Source organism: Mus musculus, chromosome 5 (assembly GCF_000001635.26).
Source record: "Mus musculus strain C57BL/6J chromosome 5, GRCm38.p6 C57BL/6J".
In the NCBI taxonomy this organism is placed as follows: Eukaryota; Metazoa; Chordata; class Mammalia; order Rodentia; family Muridae; genus Mus; species Mus musculus.
Genome location: NC_000071.6, coordinates 96,250,476 through 96,269,032, shown reverse-complemented (window position 1 = coordinate 96,269,032; position 18,557 = coordinate 96,250,476). Strand labels below are relative to the sequence as shown.

The 18,557-nt window shown below is 40.0% G+C and overlaps 1 protein-coding gene across 3 annotated transcripts in view; it reads right to left on the bottom strand.

The window, feature by feature from the left end:
- Positions 1 to 2,305: 2,305 nt before the first annotated feature.
- The window catches only part of Mrpl1 (mitochondrial ribosomal protein L1), a 57,230-nt gene continuing 40,978 nt past the window's right edge, over positions 2,306 to 18,557 (bottom strand). Inside the window, exons 8-9 of one of the 3 annotated variants that reach the window (NM_053158.3) lie at positions 6,890 to 6,971; positions 2,306 to 4,832 (exon numbers count right to left, since the gene is read on the bottom strand). In NM_053158.3, the coding sequence (NP_444388.2) occupies positions 4,696 to 4,832; positions 6,890 to 6,971 (219 nt within the window). In that variant the 3' untranslated portion in view covers positions 2,306 to 4,695. The remainder of the gene's footprint in view (positions 4,833 to 6,889; positions 6,972 to 18,557) is intronic. The other 2 variants (XM_006535292.1, XM_011249596.2) reach the window with 2 other exon arrangements.

The following is an 18,557-nucleotide window of genomic DNA, read 5'->3' as shown; positions in this document are numbered from 1 at the left end:
CGTTTGACCTCGCCAACCTGAATTTCTAGTCTGATGCCAGGTGGTTTATTACAGGAATATTTAACCACACTAGAATTTGGAAAAAGGTTTCAGGGCAACAATCATCCCAATTCCAGGTGCAAATTAAGCTTAAGGTATGAGCTTTCTACCTCTATGTAATCATGAGGATGGGTTCTCTAACGTAAGGACCTAGGGTCTGGTGTGGTTTCTGACCAAGACAGTGTAGAGGTCAGCAGGCTATAAAATATACATGACATCTCCCCTAAAGATGGATTCTACTAACTGGGAGCTAAAGACAGTGGGCTAGGAAGGGAGAGTCTGGGATAAATGTTCTGGGGAATTTGGGTGAGGTCTGCCCCCACAGATAGCAAAAGCTCGCCAGTGACCAATAACAATATCCATTCTGGCCTCTGGGCAGAAAACAGGTATTTCATCCTCTGAGGAAACACCCCTGAGTGATTACCATTCCTGATTTCCCCAGTGACCTGTGGACATAAGGACCTTTGTGCACCCAACAAGGGAGAAGGAAAAAAGAAAGTATAACCAATTTAAATTGCCTTCGGATTTATCACAGGACACTAAAATCTTTCTTCAAACATTCCCTATGTCCCTTTATCTATTTGACATAATTTGAAGTGCTTCTACTTGTTAGGATATAGTTTTCATTGGTCAACTTTTGTGTGTGTGCATGAGCTACTACTGTCTGCCCTGTTCAGAGGCCAACTCAGTGGAGCTGATTCTCTCATTCCATCTTAGTGTGGGTTCTAAAGACTGAACCACTGTTGCCAGACATGTGCAGCGTGAGCCTCTATCCACTGAGCATCTTGCTAGCCCCCAAAGAATTATTTTCTCTTCCTTTGCATATGTTTCGATAAAGATGTTCAAACATTTTCTATTCCTTATGTGAATAAATTTCAACTTTCTATCTAAGAAAAATTAAGTGGAAATACCAACTTCTTATTTAAGCATGAATACTTACACATTTCTTTTTGTGGCCAATTATGTTTCTGTACCCAGCATTCTCTAAGTACAAACTATTCGGTCCATTATTACATGAAAAAAAAAAAAAACCCTATAATTACTAAAGAAATACTAAGGACTCTTAATGATTAAATTAGAACATAAATATAATGGGTTTTTGAAAAATAAGCCTAAAACCTTGCTGTGATTATTCTCTGGGCTACCTTTTACACTTAAGCCATGTGATAAATGGGATTTGTCGTGAGAGGTGAGTAGGTAGATGGTGGAGATGACAAGCATCCGTAGGATGTTGAGCTGCTAAATCTGGCTGATGTGCCCATGCGCATTCATGGTTTTCCTACTTTATTTTCTCCATGCTTGAAACTGTCTATAATAACGAACCTTCAAACTTCAAAATAGAAGCTGGTCAGACCTATAGCTCTGTGGCTAAGAGAGCTTTTTGCTCTTCCAGAGGACCCAAGTTCAGATCCAATCACCCATGCTGGACAGCTCACAACCAGCTGTAACTGTAAGTACAAAGGATCTGATGCTGCCTTCTGGCTCCCGGGTCCCTGTACATGCAGTGCACCTGCACAGGCATAACATACACATCCAGACACACAAATACACACATCAACAAAAACTTCTAAATATCCACTAGACAGCCAAAGAAACCTCTATAACATGACTCAAATATAATACAAACAAACCATTTTCTCTAAAACAAATCTCCACCTGGTCTGCACAGGATTATTTTTGCTATTCCATCTGCAGTCAGGTGAGAAATCAGATCACCAATCTACAACCACTTATAAGTGATTTGAAAGGCTGTTGTCGCCACCTGCTGGACAGTGACTTTGAGACAGTTACAAAGTATCTAGTTTTAACAAGTTATGAAATTTGCCCCTCCTGTATTACATTAGTATGCTAATTAGTGTTCTATTACAACACCTCCCACTACATGCCACTTGCTGAGGCATGTTTTTAAAAAAGCTGAGGCTTTTCAGAAAGTAGTCATCTTGTCATGGTCTTGTTTGTCTTACTGGACAACTTGCTTTCCACCGGGATAGCACAGGTTTAATTATTTAAAGACAGGGATAAACCAGAAAGTTAGAAACTTGTCCCAGATCTAGGTTCAGGGAACGTAGGCTTCTGTTATCTAAATCTTTAAAAATCTTGAAGCTGGAGAGATGGGTCTGGAATTGGGAGCACTTTTGTTCTTGCAGAGGACCCAGGTTCAATTCCCGGCACCCACATGATGGCTCATAACTATTTGTAATCCCAATTCCAGGGGCTTCAATACCCTCTTCTGATAGGCCCATACAAAATACTCATACACATATAATAGAATAAAGATAATTTTAAAATATTTAAATTTTTAATAGTTAAAAAATTTAATATTTGTAATTACAAATTAACAAAATTACAATATTGTAATTTGTAATATTTAAAATATTACAAATTTTGCAACCTTTTATAAATTGGGTAGTGAAGTACAACAGTGACTTTCACTCTGGTACTTTAGATCACTTGTGGAATTTTAGAATAAACTGATGCTGGTCTGAAAATCAGATTTCTTTTTATTAGAATCAGGGTTGACAGCACTGGTATCCACTAGAGTCCCCATTGTCCCACTACCTGATAAAAACTGCAGAATTCCAAGGTCAATCTCCTATTACTAGGTGAAGACCAGCTATTTGTTCTACGCAAACCTTCTAAGTAATCTGTATGGAAACTAACGTTTGGGATTCATCAGTACTTACTGTAAAACTTTAAACCCTTACTTAAGTCAATGGGAGGGCGATCCTGAAACAATTTAAATGGCTAGCAATTGAGGGACTGCCACAATAAAGCGATGAAGTGTTACTCATTTTCCATGAGGATTGAATAAAAGAAATGAGTACGTTCAAACAGCACACATGCAGGGCTAGAGATGGCTTAGCCGTGAAGAGCACTTGGTAAAAGACCTGGGTTCAGTTCCTAGCACCCAAATGGTGGCCCTTAACCATCTGTAACTCCAGCTCTAGGGCATCAGGAGCCCGCCTCTGACCACCACGGGTCCATGGTATACTTACATATATGTAGACCGAATACTAATACACATAAAATAAATCTTAAAAACAAAACAAAACCCACCAGCATGCATGCATGTATGCTCTTTTTATTTGCCCTGTCTCTTTCAAATGAAAATGTAAAAGGAATATCCACTAAACAATTTTTTTCTGATTATGTCTGAGTATCAGGATTGTGAGTGATTCCTTTTCCTGTTTATTAGTGTCCCGAATATTTCCATTCTAAAGTTAACACTCCATTAGTCAGGAGAAAAATTGGCAAATAAAGCAATAGCTTTGGGCCCTTGCCTAGCATGCACATGGCCTTGCATCCAATTCTACGCATAATTAAAATGTAAAAGTGGACTGGGAATGGCTCCATGGTAAAGTGCCTGTTGCAGAAACACAAGGACACAGGCTTCATCCCCAGCACCTACAGAGAAGGTAGACAGAAGGGTCCCGGGGCTGGCTGGCCAGCCAGTTTGATGAGTCTATAAACTCCAAGTTGAGAGCCTGTCTCAAAAAATAAGGTAGAAAGCAACTGATGAAGACATCCTGTGTTGACCCCCAGACCCAAACACAGACACATAATTAAAAAATCAAAAAAAAAAAAAAACAACAACAACAACAATCAAAATCCTGTCCTCTTTGTAAATTGATATTTCCAACACGGATGAATCCGGTTCCAGAATCTGGCAACTGTGGGAAATGACGTCTCCAGCATACACTATCCCCACAACCCTTCTTCATCTTTCGTTTAGCTTTCACATCTGCAATGGCCGAGCACCACACACACAGAAGCAAACAGCCCTGCTGGTGATACAGCCTGGGGGAACGAGGGAGGATGCTGCTGTTCCTTCAGATGGCCATGTCTCCTCAAGGAATGTCACAAAACGAGAAACTGCTTCTAGACTTGGGATTCTACCAAAATACAGAACACTGATGCTAAGGAAGGACTGAGGGAGCTGGAGGAGTCAAGGACACCACAAGACCTATAGGATCAACTAACCTGCATCTACAGATGCAGAGGCTGAACCACCAACTAAAGAACACGCACGGGCTGGACCTACACAGCCTACACATTTGTGCAGATGTGCAGCATGGCCTCCGTGCGGGTCCTAACAGTGGAGCAGGGGCTGACTCTGACTCTGTTGCCTCCCTTTGGATCCCCTTCCCATAACTGGCTGCCTTATCTGGCCTCCGTGGGAGAGGATGTACCCAGTCCTGCTTCGACTTGACTTGCCAGGGCGGGTTGGTACCCATGGGGAGGCCTCCCCTTCTCAGAAGGAAAGGGGAGGGGGCAATGGAAGAGTGTGAGGGTGGGACATGGAGAAGAGGAGGAAGAAGGGCTGTGATCGGGATGGAAAGTGAATAAAGAAATAAAGGAAAACATAATAAAAAAAAAGAGGGGATGAGAGGGGAAAAAAGAAAACGTGACAGGATCCAAATCCAGAAAAATATAAAGAATAATACAAAATTTAAAAAAAGGAAATGTAACGGGATTTTTAGAAACTGACATTTTTCCTCATTTTTGAAACTGTTAAAAGAAAAAGTGTTAAAATTTACTTCTAAATGCACTGATTAAGAAAACATGAGGAGCCAAACTAAAAATTATACAGTTTTATAGATGCCTCTGTTGTTTCTTGACACACACATCCCCCAATAATTTCACAATATAACACTTCTAGGCAGCTTCTGCCGTTTGAGTTTCTTCCGTTTCAGCTTCTGTAGTTTTAGCTTCTTTGGGTAGCAATGAGTCAGTCTTCAGTAGTAAACCTTCACTGGTTGAACTACGAAGGAAGGCACGGACCACAAACGGACCTAGAACAAAGATCAGAGGCAACGGTGACTTTCTCACTCAGAGCCCTGTGGATCAGATACACAGGCATAGGAAAGCTGGCAGGACCCCAGCGCTGCTGCCCGGACAGCTCACTGTCCTAGACACACACACTCACTGGAAACACACACTCACTAGGGATTCGCTCCTTTCCTCCAGAAGATGATCATCACCTAGAATTTACTTACTACAAAGTCAATATTGAAGGGAGTAGGTGGTAATGTATATCAGATGGAAATATTCTACATATTTCTCTAAAGCAGTCAGCACAGACAGTAACGCTGAGTTACCAAACAGTTGATAAAATTCTCCACAAATTAAAAGACTCTTCCTAATAGCAATTAAGGGGCTTCATCTAAAATGGCAGAAAGGCAAAGATAATTTTTAGAGAATTTATTATCCATTACTCTTCTCTAGCTATCTCAGAAGGGTAAAGTTCCCTGTGGAATAAAAGAATCTGTGTATACTCAATGTCTGTGGTGGTATTTTGGATTAAAAGAATTAAAAATGGAATGTTCAGTCACCAATGAGCTTAATTCCCCAGGATGACTGCAGTGGTTTGCATATGCTTGGCCATGGGAAGTGGCACTATGTGGAGGTGTCGCCTTGTTGGAAACAGTTCATCAATGTGAGGGTAGGCTTTAAAGTCCAATGCTCAAACTCCACCTAGTGTGGAAGAAAGCATCTTCATGGCTACCTTCAGATCAAGATGTAGAACTCTCAGCTCTTCCAGTACTATGCCTGCCTGGATGCTGCCATGTTTCCCACCATGATGATAATGGACTGAAATTCTGAAACTGTAAGCTAGCCCCAATTAAATGTTTGTCTTTAGCTCTGTGACCCATTTTTTAATTGGGTTATTTGGGTTGTTGGTGTTTAACTTCTTGAGCTCTTTATATATTTTGGATATTAGTCCTCTATCAGATGTAGAGCTAGTAAAGATCCTTTTCCAATCTGTAGGCCGCCGTTTTGTCCTATTGACAGTGTCCTTTGCCTTACAGGAGCTTTTGCAGTTTCATGGGGTCCCATTTATCAACTGTCGATCTTGGAGCCTGAGCTATTGGTCTGGCCTTAGTGGGAGAGGATGCACCTAGCTTCACAGAGATTTGGGTGGGTTCTGGGGAATATCCAGGGGTCCCTCATGCTCTCAGAGGAAAAGAGGAGGGGAATGGGAGGAAGGATTGTGCAAGAGTGTGACTGGGAGAAGGGCAGTGAGTGGGATGTAAAGTGAATAAGTAAAAAAATAATAATAATAAAGAAAAAAGGAATAAATAAAAAGGGAAAAATTATAAAAGAAAATAGAAAATTTCATACAATTCATTAAAAAAAAAAGTTTGCCTTTGTAACAGTTGCCTTGGCCATGGTCTCTTCACAGCAATGAAACCCTAACTAAGACAATGACAAGAGTAGTTCAAACATGTGTTTTAATTAATTTGATTATTAACTAAATCCTGTAAACTCCCAGCACTGCACTATATGGGCAATCAGTGGAGCCTGGCCAGCTCATGTCGGGCACCCACAACTGTGGTTTGTGTGAGGAATACAGGCACGCTAAAGGCATGGCAGTAGCCTGTGTTCTAGCTACTACAGTACCCACGTTCTTCCCCCCGCCCCCATGGCAAGAGAATCAGCCCCTTACAAGTGATAACTCTCTTCCCATAACAAAAATACCTCCTTTCTGTTACAAAATAAGGATTAAGAAGGCCAACTGGCTTCAAACTACCATTTAATAAATGGCTTTCTTTCCTATTTAGCACCATTGTAACTTTAAAGCTATTAGTTTTCTTTTAAACCTTAATACACTTAACAGTAGAAATATGCAAATGTACAAAGGTTCGAGGGTATATTCTTTGTTACTAATAAAGAAGTCACTCTCTAAAACCTTATGATTCATGAATAAGGTAATTAAGAATCCTTTGGAAAAAATAAATTTTATTTACTATTTGTGGTCAGAGAACTTGTAAATTAACTTTGTCTCAGTATTTCATAGTTTGAAGTATCACTGGCGTTTAAGGATATCTGCCCTCACCCAGCTACTCACCCAGATTCAGTGGTCTGTGCTTACAGACCTCATTTATAACTGCTTGAAGATTGGCAGCTATCTGGTCACTTGGCATATCCAACTGAAAGAAACAAATACACAGAGATCACAATTTGGTAACTGCATCAGTATGTATTCTAGATGGGATGTTTTATGTATTTACCTAATGCAATGACCTATTAAAAACCCTACTATAAAAGCAAACAACAAGAACACTATACTAGAAGAATCTATATTTATATGTCGAGAGTTACTTTATAGAATATATCACAGTGGACTGTTTTTAAGTTTTTCTATTTGAGAACCTGCAGTTTCCAAGTAATTTCCCGAAAGCACATCCCAACATACCATGCATTCATCCCCAAACCAGGAACATTATCTTTAACTTATGTGCACATGTGGGGTGGGGTTAGTACATCTGTGCACATGTGTGGGTACAAGCCAGTGGTGAATGTTGGATGTCTCCTTTTATTGCACGCCACCTTACTTTCTGAGACAAGACCTCCTGATGAACCTGAAGCTCTCACCAGTTTGGCTAGGCTGGCTGGCCAGTGGGCTCCAGGAAGTCCTCCTGTCCCTGTCTTCTCAGCGCCAGAGTTAGACACGTGACACCAGGCTTGAGAAGTATATGCTATATCTGATATCAGCAAAGCATATTCAAGAACATGTCTTCAACTTTTCAGATCATAAAAGCTTGCTCAAGAAAAATGCCTACCAGCACACAAAATAAAACCTCTGCTCTCAGGACTCAGGAATTTCTGATTTAAGAAAGGTGAAGGGAGAAGAAAGACTCCTGAAGAAACAGCACTCCTGAGCCAGTGTGAGAGCCACTTGTACTAAGTCTGCCTGGATATTTGAGGGACTATGGATTACAGTGGCAAAAATTATTTCTACCTTTTCATAAAATAAAAATTTAAAAAGCTAAACACATATAAATTAACTTTAAATAATGCACACTCCTTCCGAAACAGCTAATTTCTGCATTTTAAATGTAATATGAGCAAACCAAAGACAGACTGTTATTCAAAGCTATGGCATTTACATTGCTCTATAGGAAGCACTCTCAGAGAGGGCTTGTCTATTACTAGTTTTTGAGGTGGATGACTAGAAAATAGAAACTTTGACACCCCACTTTGTCGGTTCCGTTTTCAGTCTTTTTAAATTTGAGTATACAAAGCAAAGTCTCAGGGCTAAAAATTATCACAGACAAAAAAATAACTGTTTCCCTGCCATAAAACATGCCTATAAATGTATTATAAATGTTCTTATAGTATGTATCTTTATAAAAATAAGTAGTTTTTCAAAATTACAGTTTTACACAAAACACTTTTAAGTCAGTGTATAGTATCATACCTAATAAAGTGATTTATGTAGATCATTAAGTTTAAAGTAGTTTTATCTCTGTGAAACAACTTAGGAGTCAACTTAATGTTTTAATGATTAAAGACTGGATGAGTAGCTATAGTATAAATGTATGAAATCCTGTAAAGATGGAAACAATAACACACCAATCTGAAAAGCTCCCTAATGTGTCCTGATGCATTTCTGAGGAACTGTACTGTTCATTAGTACTGTTGTCTAGAGTTATCATTTCATGATATAACCATTTAAGTGGGGAATATGAAAATTCTACACTCTACAGCAAAGTTAAAATGGTATAATTTTTAAATTAATTTATTTTCCCATTTGAAAGAATTACAATCAGTTATTGTCAGATTATTTCATAGTATGTTACATCCATGTAAATTCTCCTCCCCCTGCCCCTCCCTTTCTCCTTATGTATATTATAAATTAGGGTCAGTGAGAGGGCTCAGCAGGTAGACACTTAACTCCCAAATCTGATGACCTAAGTTCAGTCCTCAGAACCCACATGGTGGAAGAGAATTGACTTCTAGAGATTGTTCTTTGACCTCCACGAGTGTGCTGTGCCATGTTTCTGTATGTACACATACACATAATGCATAAAAAATGTAATAAAATTTAAAGATTTTTATTGCACCGTAAAAGAAAGGAAATCTTAAGTTTGATTACATCTTGACTTAAAAGTCGCTCAGCGGTTAAAGCACCAGCTACTTTTCCAGAGGACCCAGCTCCAGTTCTCAGCGCCCATATGGAAGCTTCTATCCATTTATAACTCCAGTTCCAGGAGATCTGATGCCCTTCTGGCCTCTATGATCACTACATTCATGTTATACAGAGATGTACACACAAGAAAACAAAAACAAAAACCCCCACCTGCATATAAAGTAGAAATAAATTATTTTTAGAGTGGCCAGCTCTGTGACTAATTTCTGATATAGTTCTGATAACATTCTATAATCTTTGGTGACTGGTGACCTGTAACTAGTATCTGCAGAGGACTGCCGCCTTGGGTGAGAGCTTTTTAACCATCTGACCTCCAAAACCCCCTCCAAATGCAATATTCTAGAATTGAATCAAGTGTGGTTTAACAGAGAGCATTTCTTCCCATGACCCATAAAAGTGTAAACTGAGCAAAAGTTAACGGCATGTGTCTACAGAACATTAAATAAAGTTGGGCTCTTAGTTTGGGTTAAGTGTTTAAGCATCTACATGGATTCATTCATTTCTCTAAGAAGTCTATGAAGATAGTATTATTATGAAGATATTATTATCTCTCACTTAATATTAAAAACCAAGCAAACAAAGCCATTTTATTCAAGAGCATGTGCAAGTCAGGACCGGAGGCACATTATGTAATCCCACACTAGGGAGGCTGAGACAACAGGATCATTCATTTGAGGCCAGCTTGTTCTACACAGCAAATTCTAGGCCATCCTAGACTACATAGCGGGGCCCTGCTTCAAAAATAAAGCAAAAGCAAACACCAAAAGCACAGGTATGTGAGAAGTAGCCTTGAAACCACATGCCTAAGCCTATATGGCAGGTGAATACAGAGAAAAATGGCCTCCACCCCACCACTCAGTGGCTTGAGATCCCGACAGCTATAATGTGCGCATGCTCTGAGAAGCAGATGAGCCTGCTGTAAGACAAGAGGAGGAAAGGGACTGTACAGGGACTTGCAGTCTAGCCACGGTGTGCCTCTCTAATTAGATGAGTAAGTGCCAGGAGGGCAGAGAGGAAGGCGTGATTGCCACACTTCTTAAGGATGAAGAGTTTCTGATGACAGAAGGGAGGGACGCTCTAGGCAGAGGTACCAACAGGTGGTGATGAGGTGACAAGATCTAGACAGGAGGGGTGCACGTGCTGATGTTCATGCAGAGGTAGAGGACCGCCACTCTCAAGTGTTAGCTAGCTCTTAGCACACTGGCTTCAGGACCAGCGCCATTCCAAGTCCTCATTTGTCAAGAAGCAGTAAACTGGGCTTCCATGTGATAGCTTCCAGCTTTAAAATGTTAATTTCAGTAAAACCAAACCACTATTTGGGCTCAACAAAATAAATCCAGGAGCCAAAAATTTAAAAATTACCATGATAAGGCTAGGAAATAGAGAATTTGATATTAATACAGTGGTTTGAGTTGGTTGCAATGAGAATTAAAACCAAAGACTTCAGGATTTATGTTACCAACAGTAAGAGACGACTTAATGTTGCTAAGCAGATGAACCACATATCTTATCTGCTTCAGAGAATTCTGGAGTAAGTGCATAAGAACAGGACTTGGCACACTTTCTTTGCTAATGGTGACATAGTAAGCATGTATGGCTTTGCAAGCCAAATGGGCTCTGTTACAACTGTTCAAGGCAGGTGCCGGGACAGAACAGAAGTTGAAACAATACATAAATGAATGCAGCTGCGTTCCAACAAAACTTTCCTTACAAAAACAGGTGGACAGCGGGGGCAGGGTCAAGTCTGCTGGTCTATGGCACTGAGAACAGAACTGAGAGACATTTAAGAAGTGAGTGATCAAAAGCAACCATTACTTTCTTACAGAGCAAGAAAGCGTTCTATTTGTACCATTTTACTATTTTATCCAATAGACTTTTAGCTTATTATTATGAGTCTACTATGCAGATGAGGCAAAATATGTTTTGTTTGGCTATGAATTGCACTGCAATTTAAAAATAATGGTAGGAAAAAGTCCTAGCAATAGTTTCAAACAGCTGTTGTAGATTTTATGCATGCATTTAAAACAAGTTCTTTAGGATTGATACCAGGGCCCAAATCTGGAAACAAGAATAGAAAATGTAGTGTCCTATACTGAGGCCACACTACTGTCTTCTCTATCAATTCAAGTAGAATCAGAAGTCAGGAGAGATGGTAAGGCTCCAGACAGTTCACCTGTAGAGACAGAGACCCCTGAAGAAGATGAGGCTGCTGGTAGAATGTGCTTTGTGGAGTTCAAACCATAGGAGATGACTAGAAAACACCAACAATCTACAGTGACTCCCAGACAAGCGGAAGCATCTCACCCTTCCCTCCACACACTCTGCCAGGCCTGTCTATCCCAGGAGCCTGGAGTGATTAGGCCTGAAAGAGGTGCTGGAGGCAAATGTAGCTTAGGCCTATGCACTCCAAGGTCTACAGCAAGAGAAGGCTGAGAACCAAGTAACCCTCTCTATTTCAGGTCATTAAAAGCCACCTCTAAATTGGGCAAAGGGAGTCTCTAGATATGAGACTGGTACTAGAAACCAGACAAACTGCTCTTCAAATCACTAACAGTTGTTAGAGCCATGATATCTGCCTAACAGGCTTAAGCCTAACAGACAGGGGAAGTTGTTCTTGGCACAGCTGTAAGCAGTGAACGGAAAAAACATATTTCACGTTTTAATTTCAATAAATGCAGACTTCTTTTCAATAAACTACTCATTTATGCACAGTTATAGAATATATTTTGTGTGTACGAGAAATGAAAATTTATGTTCATTGAAGCAATTTAATAGCAATGAGACATTAGCAGCAATCTAATGTCTAACAAAAGGTATAAGGTTGAATAAATTATGACATATCTATTACAAGAGACTATAAAACAGCTATTAAAAATCTTTGCAAGAATTTTTATGAGATAGGAAAGGGTTTAAGACATAGTGTTAAGGATACCAAACTCAGTATGTAACAGAAACATAGAAACTATAATAGTAGATTCTTGGAGAAAGGCAGTCATGAAGAGTGTGAAGATATTACCAGTGACTACAGAGCTGTGAGCTATCTTTATATTCCTACCTATACTATTTTTCAAATACCCTTTTATGTACACATATTACCCGGATAAACAATTGTCTTTCACTCAGTATTAAAAATTACAGAACCCAGGAGCTGCAGAGGTGGCTGGGCAGTTGAAAGCGTTGTCTTTCAGAGGACCCTGGTTCCAAGTGTCCACACAGCAGCTTCCACCCTCCCCTGCACTCACGCAGACACACTCCCTTTATGCGCTTCGGAACACATATCTAGAAACAGAACTGCAAGTGGATATTCTATTTAGCTGCTCAAGTGACCGACATATCGTTTGATGGTGCCTGAAGAATTTCATGTTCTCACTAGCAATCTGTAAGAGCTTGTTTCTCCACATTTTCACCAACACTTATTTCATACACTTACACACACATTGACAACAGCTATCCTAAAAAGTGTAAACTGGCGTCCCACTGTGATTTTAGCCAGTGCTTTCCTGATGGCTTGCTGCTGAATATGTCTTCTTTGTTTCTGATCATTTATATGTGTCCTCTGGAGGGAGATGTATTTGAAGCTTGGTTCATTTTAAAAGTTTTTATTATTTAGTGGCAAAATCCCCTCTATACTTTTTCAAGACAAACATGTACATGGAGATTGCAAATACTGCCCCCTTTGCACTAAAATGATAGTGCCAAGTTTTAATTTTTATGAACTCCAATTTGTCTTCTTGTTGTCTGTATTTTTAATGTCTGTATGTAACCTTTTGAAATTTATCTGAACATTGTGTCTATCAAGAGATATAATTTTTATTGCTGAGTAGTGTCACACTAAATGACAGTGCCAGAGATGGGTTCAGTCCATCTAAACAGGACATGCATGGGTTATTTTGCAGTAACAGGCTGAGCACCCTAACCGTGGAGCTACACTGTTGGTCTAGGGCTTGACTACCACACACAGGGCTGTGAATGTGACAGGAATCCCTTCCTTCCTCAGCCAGGCGTGGCCGTCCACTCCTGCAGCCCAGCACTCAGACGGTGGAGGCAGGAAAAAGAAACAGGACCTTATACACAATCCCAGATGAAAAGGTCTTTTGAGGTCACTTTGGGCTACACACAAAAGACTCTGTCTCAAAAACAGTAAAATAAAATAAAAATAAATTCTTAAATGCCCCAAAATCTTTTTTCTTTTGAGACAGATGGGCACTCTTGAAGGGGCATGGACTCATCATGTGACCAAGGCTGGTCTTAGCCTCTCAAAGACTCTTACTGTACTGTCTCCTGAGTGCTAAGGTTACAGATCATATACAATCATACCCAACTGAAAAATCTGAAACTTTGGAGCATCAAAATGATGCTTTAAATACTGCATTTTGGAACATTCTAGATTTTCATGTTATGGAAACTCACCTAGGAAAGTCTCCAAATATTCCAAACTTGTTTTAAAAAAATAAAATAAACAGAAACTGCTAGTCATTAAGTTTTTCAGGTAAGGTATACTTGACTGACATGTAAACACCTATGTTCAGATATCTGAGAACTTGAGATTTAATTTCACTTTAGAAGGTCTATTTCTGCAGGGTTAACTCCTGGGTACAACAGCTGGGCCACTTCCTACAAGCCAATGTATGGTTAGCTCTGTAACACAGAAGCAAGCTGTTTTCCAGAGTAACTGCCCCCTGCTGTGAGCCTAAGCGCAGAAGTTACCTCTCCACAACATCTATGCAATACTTCGTCCTTCCCTCTGGGGCTCCACTGACAGGCAACTCTCATCTTCTGTCGTTGTCTCATGAAACCCTCCTTTTCTTTGTCTTTTCTGGGGGAAGGATCTATTTTCCAGACTAATTTCTATGACCTATCCTCAGGTTCTTGTACTCTTCCATCTGGAGTCCCCATTTTTATCTTCAGGAGTTTCTCATACAGCTTGGGGCTGTACTCATGTCCAGTGCCTGAACTCAGGCTCTGCGGAGACCTGGCCTGATACCAATGGCAGGAGACACAGCAGCCTGCTCCTCTTCACTTGAGGCTCCTCCAAAACTGCACACGCACCAACATCGTCCAGGCTTTCTCATAGCTACATTCCATGGGAATGGCAAAGTGTATACTATAATTACACCATCCCACCTGGAATGACCTCCCAGACTCACGTGTATGTATTTAATATTTTACGGTTGGCAAATGTTTTCAGTAAAGGGCCGGATCATATTTCAGTATCCATGCCTTTAATTTTAAGGGTCATATATGATTATTGCTTTTGAATTTGTTAAAAGACCACTTTTTAAATTTTATTTTCTAAATTATGTGTCAATTTGTGTGTTCACGTGGCTACATGCATGTGGGTATGGGTATCCTTGGAGACCAGAGCCCCTGGAGCTGGAGTTACTGGAGTTGTAAGTACCCACAGTGGGCACTGGGACCTTGGGTGAATGTAGCTTAGCACCACACCCTGGAGATTCCAGTTCTGCTACCGACAAGCTCTATCTCCTGTAGCTTACATTCTATCTTTATAATCTCTTCATTTATGACATAGACACTATACTACACAAAAAAATACTACAAGGAAATGTCAGCTAGCTGAAAAGAATGAGGGGAAAGAAGAAGATGGGAGATGAGCCATGAGCCAATGGCTGGCTCCCTTTCTCAGAGGCATTTGATGGTATCTGACAAACAATACTCCTTCCTACCCACTAATTTAATTTATGGACCTAGTTACTGTAAAACAAACCTTCAAATTCCAAATCCTACAACATTCACACCTTGTTTAAGTGAACTCCATCCAACTTGTTCACTTTCCCTGTTCTAACGTGTTCCCTGTCCTGAGAGCTCACATTTCGACATCAAACCTGACTCTGTTTATGTCCCTACCTTGCACTTGTTGATTTTGTTACATTACACTACAGCTTTTATCAGATGCCAAGCTGAAAACATTCTTGCCTCAGGACATCTCACTATTATGTAAACAAGCAGAGTGATGCCCATGAACAGACCAAGTCTACAACTTCAAACATGTCTTACTTTAAAAAGAAAGCAAAAATAGCACATCAAAGGTGCTACCTCTATACTCCACAGTTCAAAGCTCCAAATATATCTGAAGCTCAGACAGGACATACTAGTCAAATCAGGGCTTGACATGCCCTGTGTAATCAGGGTTTAGTTGTTGGCCTGCTTTCTTCTTTCACAGAAAACAAGCTTAGGTTTGATTATTTACATTATTTGATTATTTACATTGAAAGCATACTCTTCATAATTTCACCCATTTCTATTAAAGTTTTTAGCGATTTATTCTTAAACATTCTAGAGTTTATGTACTAACTATATACCAATAAATCAAACACATGTAACTTTTAGAATAAAAACACAATTGTATTCCTATTTTTAAAATACACACTTTCTTTTTGTTCTTTTTTTGTTTGAGACCAAGTTTCAACTCTGTGACCTTGCCTGTGCAGAAACTTGTGATCCTGCTCCTTCAACCCCTCAAGCTCTGGGGTCACAGGCATGCACTCACATGCCCAGCTCAGGTAATTTCTTACTAATGCTTTGTTTTCTAACATAGACTTGAGTTCCTGTGCAAGGGCATGTATGTGTACATACGGGCCTCTGTGTGAATGCAGGCAAGGTTGGATGTTTCTTTTAACCATATTCCACCTCATTTTTTTTGTATCAGTTTCTTACTGAACCTGGAGCTCAACAAATCGGCGAGATAAAGTGGCCAGCGCCGCAGGGTCCTCCATCTGCAGTCGCTGGCATGAGGATTACAGGCTGTACCACTATGTCAGGCCTTTCACGGGGTGATGGGGATCTGAACTCAGGCCTTCACACTTGTACAGAAAAAGCTTACCAAGTGAGCTTTCTTCCAGACACCTGACTTAACTTGACTTAACTAGTCCACTAGCAGAAATCTGTCTAGTGATGTAAGAAAACTGTGGGAAAAGACTGACTTGCTCCAAGAGTAAACGGGCTGCTGCTGCTGTAACCAAGGACGGTTAAGCTGCATGCCACCAAGAAGGCAAGGTCTACTGGCAAGTGGGAAGTAATACAAACTGTATACTAGTATTTCCCACAAATTTAAGTCTTTTACATCTTTCTGACATGCTGTTGGACAACCAAAAAAAGAGGAAACAGTATGGGCGTGGGGGAAGGTGAGAAGAGAGAAAGTAAAAAAACAAAAATTCAAAAGATTATTAAGCTTGAAAAGAAAGACTGGGGGGAAGAAAGGTAAATCTGAGAATAAATATAAAAATTTATAAATTATAACAATTATATTTGATGTCACATAATTCTCAGAGCATCAGAGATGAGCAACTATCTCTTCTCTGGAAATGAAAAGAGAGTAAAGTTCCTACAAATGTTCAAAAAACAAAGAGAGCCGGGATTAAGCTGGTTTGGATGCTTCACGATACACTATTAACTTTGAGCCAAACCTCTGAGCCAGAGGATGAGGCTTTCTTATCAACTCTGGGAACCAAAGACAAGGAACAAGGGTAGAGGGAAAAGGAAGAGGAACCTCTCAGCATGCCCTACATTTGTGAATATGCACGTAAGGACCACAGTCAGGGTTCATATAATCCATATACACGGGATATGCACGTAAGGACCACAGTCAGGGTTCATACAATCCATATACACGGGATATGCACATAAGGACCACAGTCAGGGTTCATACAATCCATATACACGGGATATGCACGTAAGGACCACAGTCAGGGTTCATACAATCCATATACACGGGATATGCACGTAAGGAACACAGTCAGGGTTCATACAATCCATATACACAGGATATGCACGTAAGGAACACAGTCAGGGTTCATACAATCCATATACACAGGATATGCACGTAAGGACCACAGTCAGGGTTCATACAATCCATATACACAGGATATGCACGTAAGGACCACAATCAGGGTTCATACAATCCATATACACGGGATATGCACGTAAGGACCACAGTCAGGGTTCATACAATCCTTATACATGGGATATGCACATGATGATTATGGTTAGGAATCACACATTCCAGAGATTTTTATCTATTTTGTTGATGAATTTACCTCTATTATGTATATACCTGATATACAATGGGTATGTAATATGCAGTAAATTAATCTCTGAGTAACGACTAATACACAACCACTTAGTCATGTGCAAATGTATATACAAATGCTCTGCATGCCATGTAAAGTCTGCTGTTGATCCCAAAAGGGTTTCCTGAGGTCAGGAGCATATGGACAAAAGGCTTTCCTATTAAGAAAAATGAAGGCCTTTACAATATATAAACTATTTGGGGACATATTCTAAATATTGCACTGCTACGTCAAAATAGTTCCTTACTTTGTGTTTTAACATCTCAGAATGTATGAGCATATCTCCTTTATGGGTTCTGTCTTTTAACTTGTTCTACCACCCAGAAGAAACACTGCTTCTGAAACATCCCAACCCTTTTCTTCTTCAGAGCCTTCATACCTCCTAGACCCTCTCCCAAGAACACCTTCTTTTCCCATACTGATTTTTTAAAAATCAATTTCCATATAAATGTCACCTCTAACCAAACCCATCTAAATAACATACCATGTATGTGCACATATCACCACTACCACCACCAACACCACCCCTTCTTCCTCTTCCTCCTCCTCTGCTGCAGCTTAAGCATGCACATACATTGCATGCATGCATACATACATACATATACATACATACATACACACACATACTTTTATGTAGTACCTGTAGTCTCAGCCACTTGAAGGCAAGCACTTTTGGGTTCACTCACTGTACTGTACCCTAGTCAGGAAGTTGTTAAAACTCAGGAGACGTCAAGGATAGGTGTGTGTGTGCTTTGTGGAGAGGAGTAAACATTGAAGTGGCAAAGTATCACATGGTGTCAGCCCATGAAGGGACACTAAAGAGATCCTGAGATGTGTACTAGTGCTGCTGCGTTATTAACCTAAGTCACTGCCACAGGATGAATGGGAGGACACAAGACACAACAGGGAGTGAGAGCAAAACACCAGGGAGCGAACAGAGCTCAGTTTGGACATACCATAATACCTGCTACTAACAGAAGCTATACTTTCTGTTTACATAGCAACTTCTTCCTCAGAGCAACCCCAAGGGAAGAACTCTCTCTGCTCAGCTTTCTCCTTTGTAGGAGGATAGATGGTAACTAGTGTTAAGGCTTTATAAAGCAACAGAGTCCAAGAAATATATGAAGTTTTGTTCTACCTTGCCACCTGAAATGCTGTGAGTAGGAGTTAATTTCCAAGAACACAAGGAATCCCCAGGAGTCTAAGATAAGTGAAAAACATGAGTATTTCTGGTCTTATATGTTAGAAAACAGTACAGTGGAAAAACTTATTAAAAAATCCATTTGGGTTGAGATTCACATTTGTGAAGAATTTAGAGGCTGACTGTAATAAAAATATGGCCTTGGCATATAAATAGAGTAATAATACAAAATTGCAGACTAAAACATGAATATATATAACTATATATAACTTCTGTCATTTACTAGTCCTCAAAGATGCCAAATACATACACTGTAGAAAAGAAAGTATCTCCAACAAATTGTGTGGGGATGTCC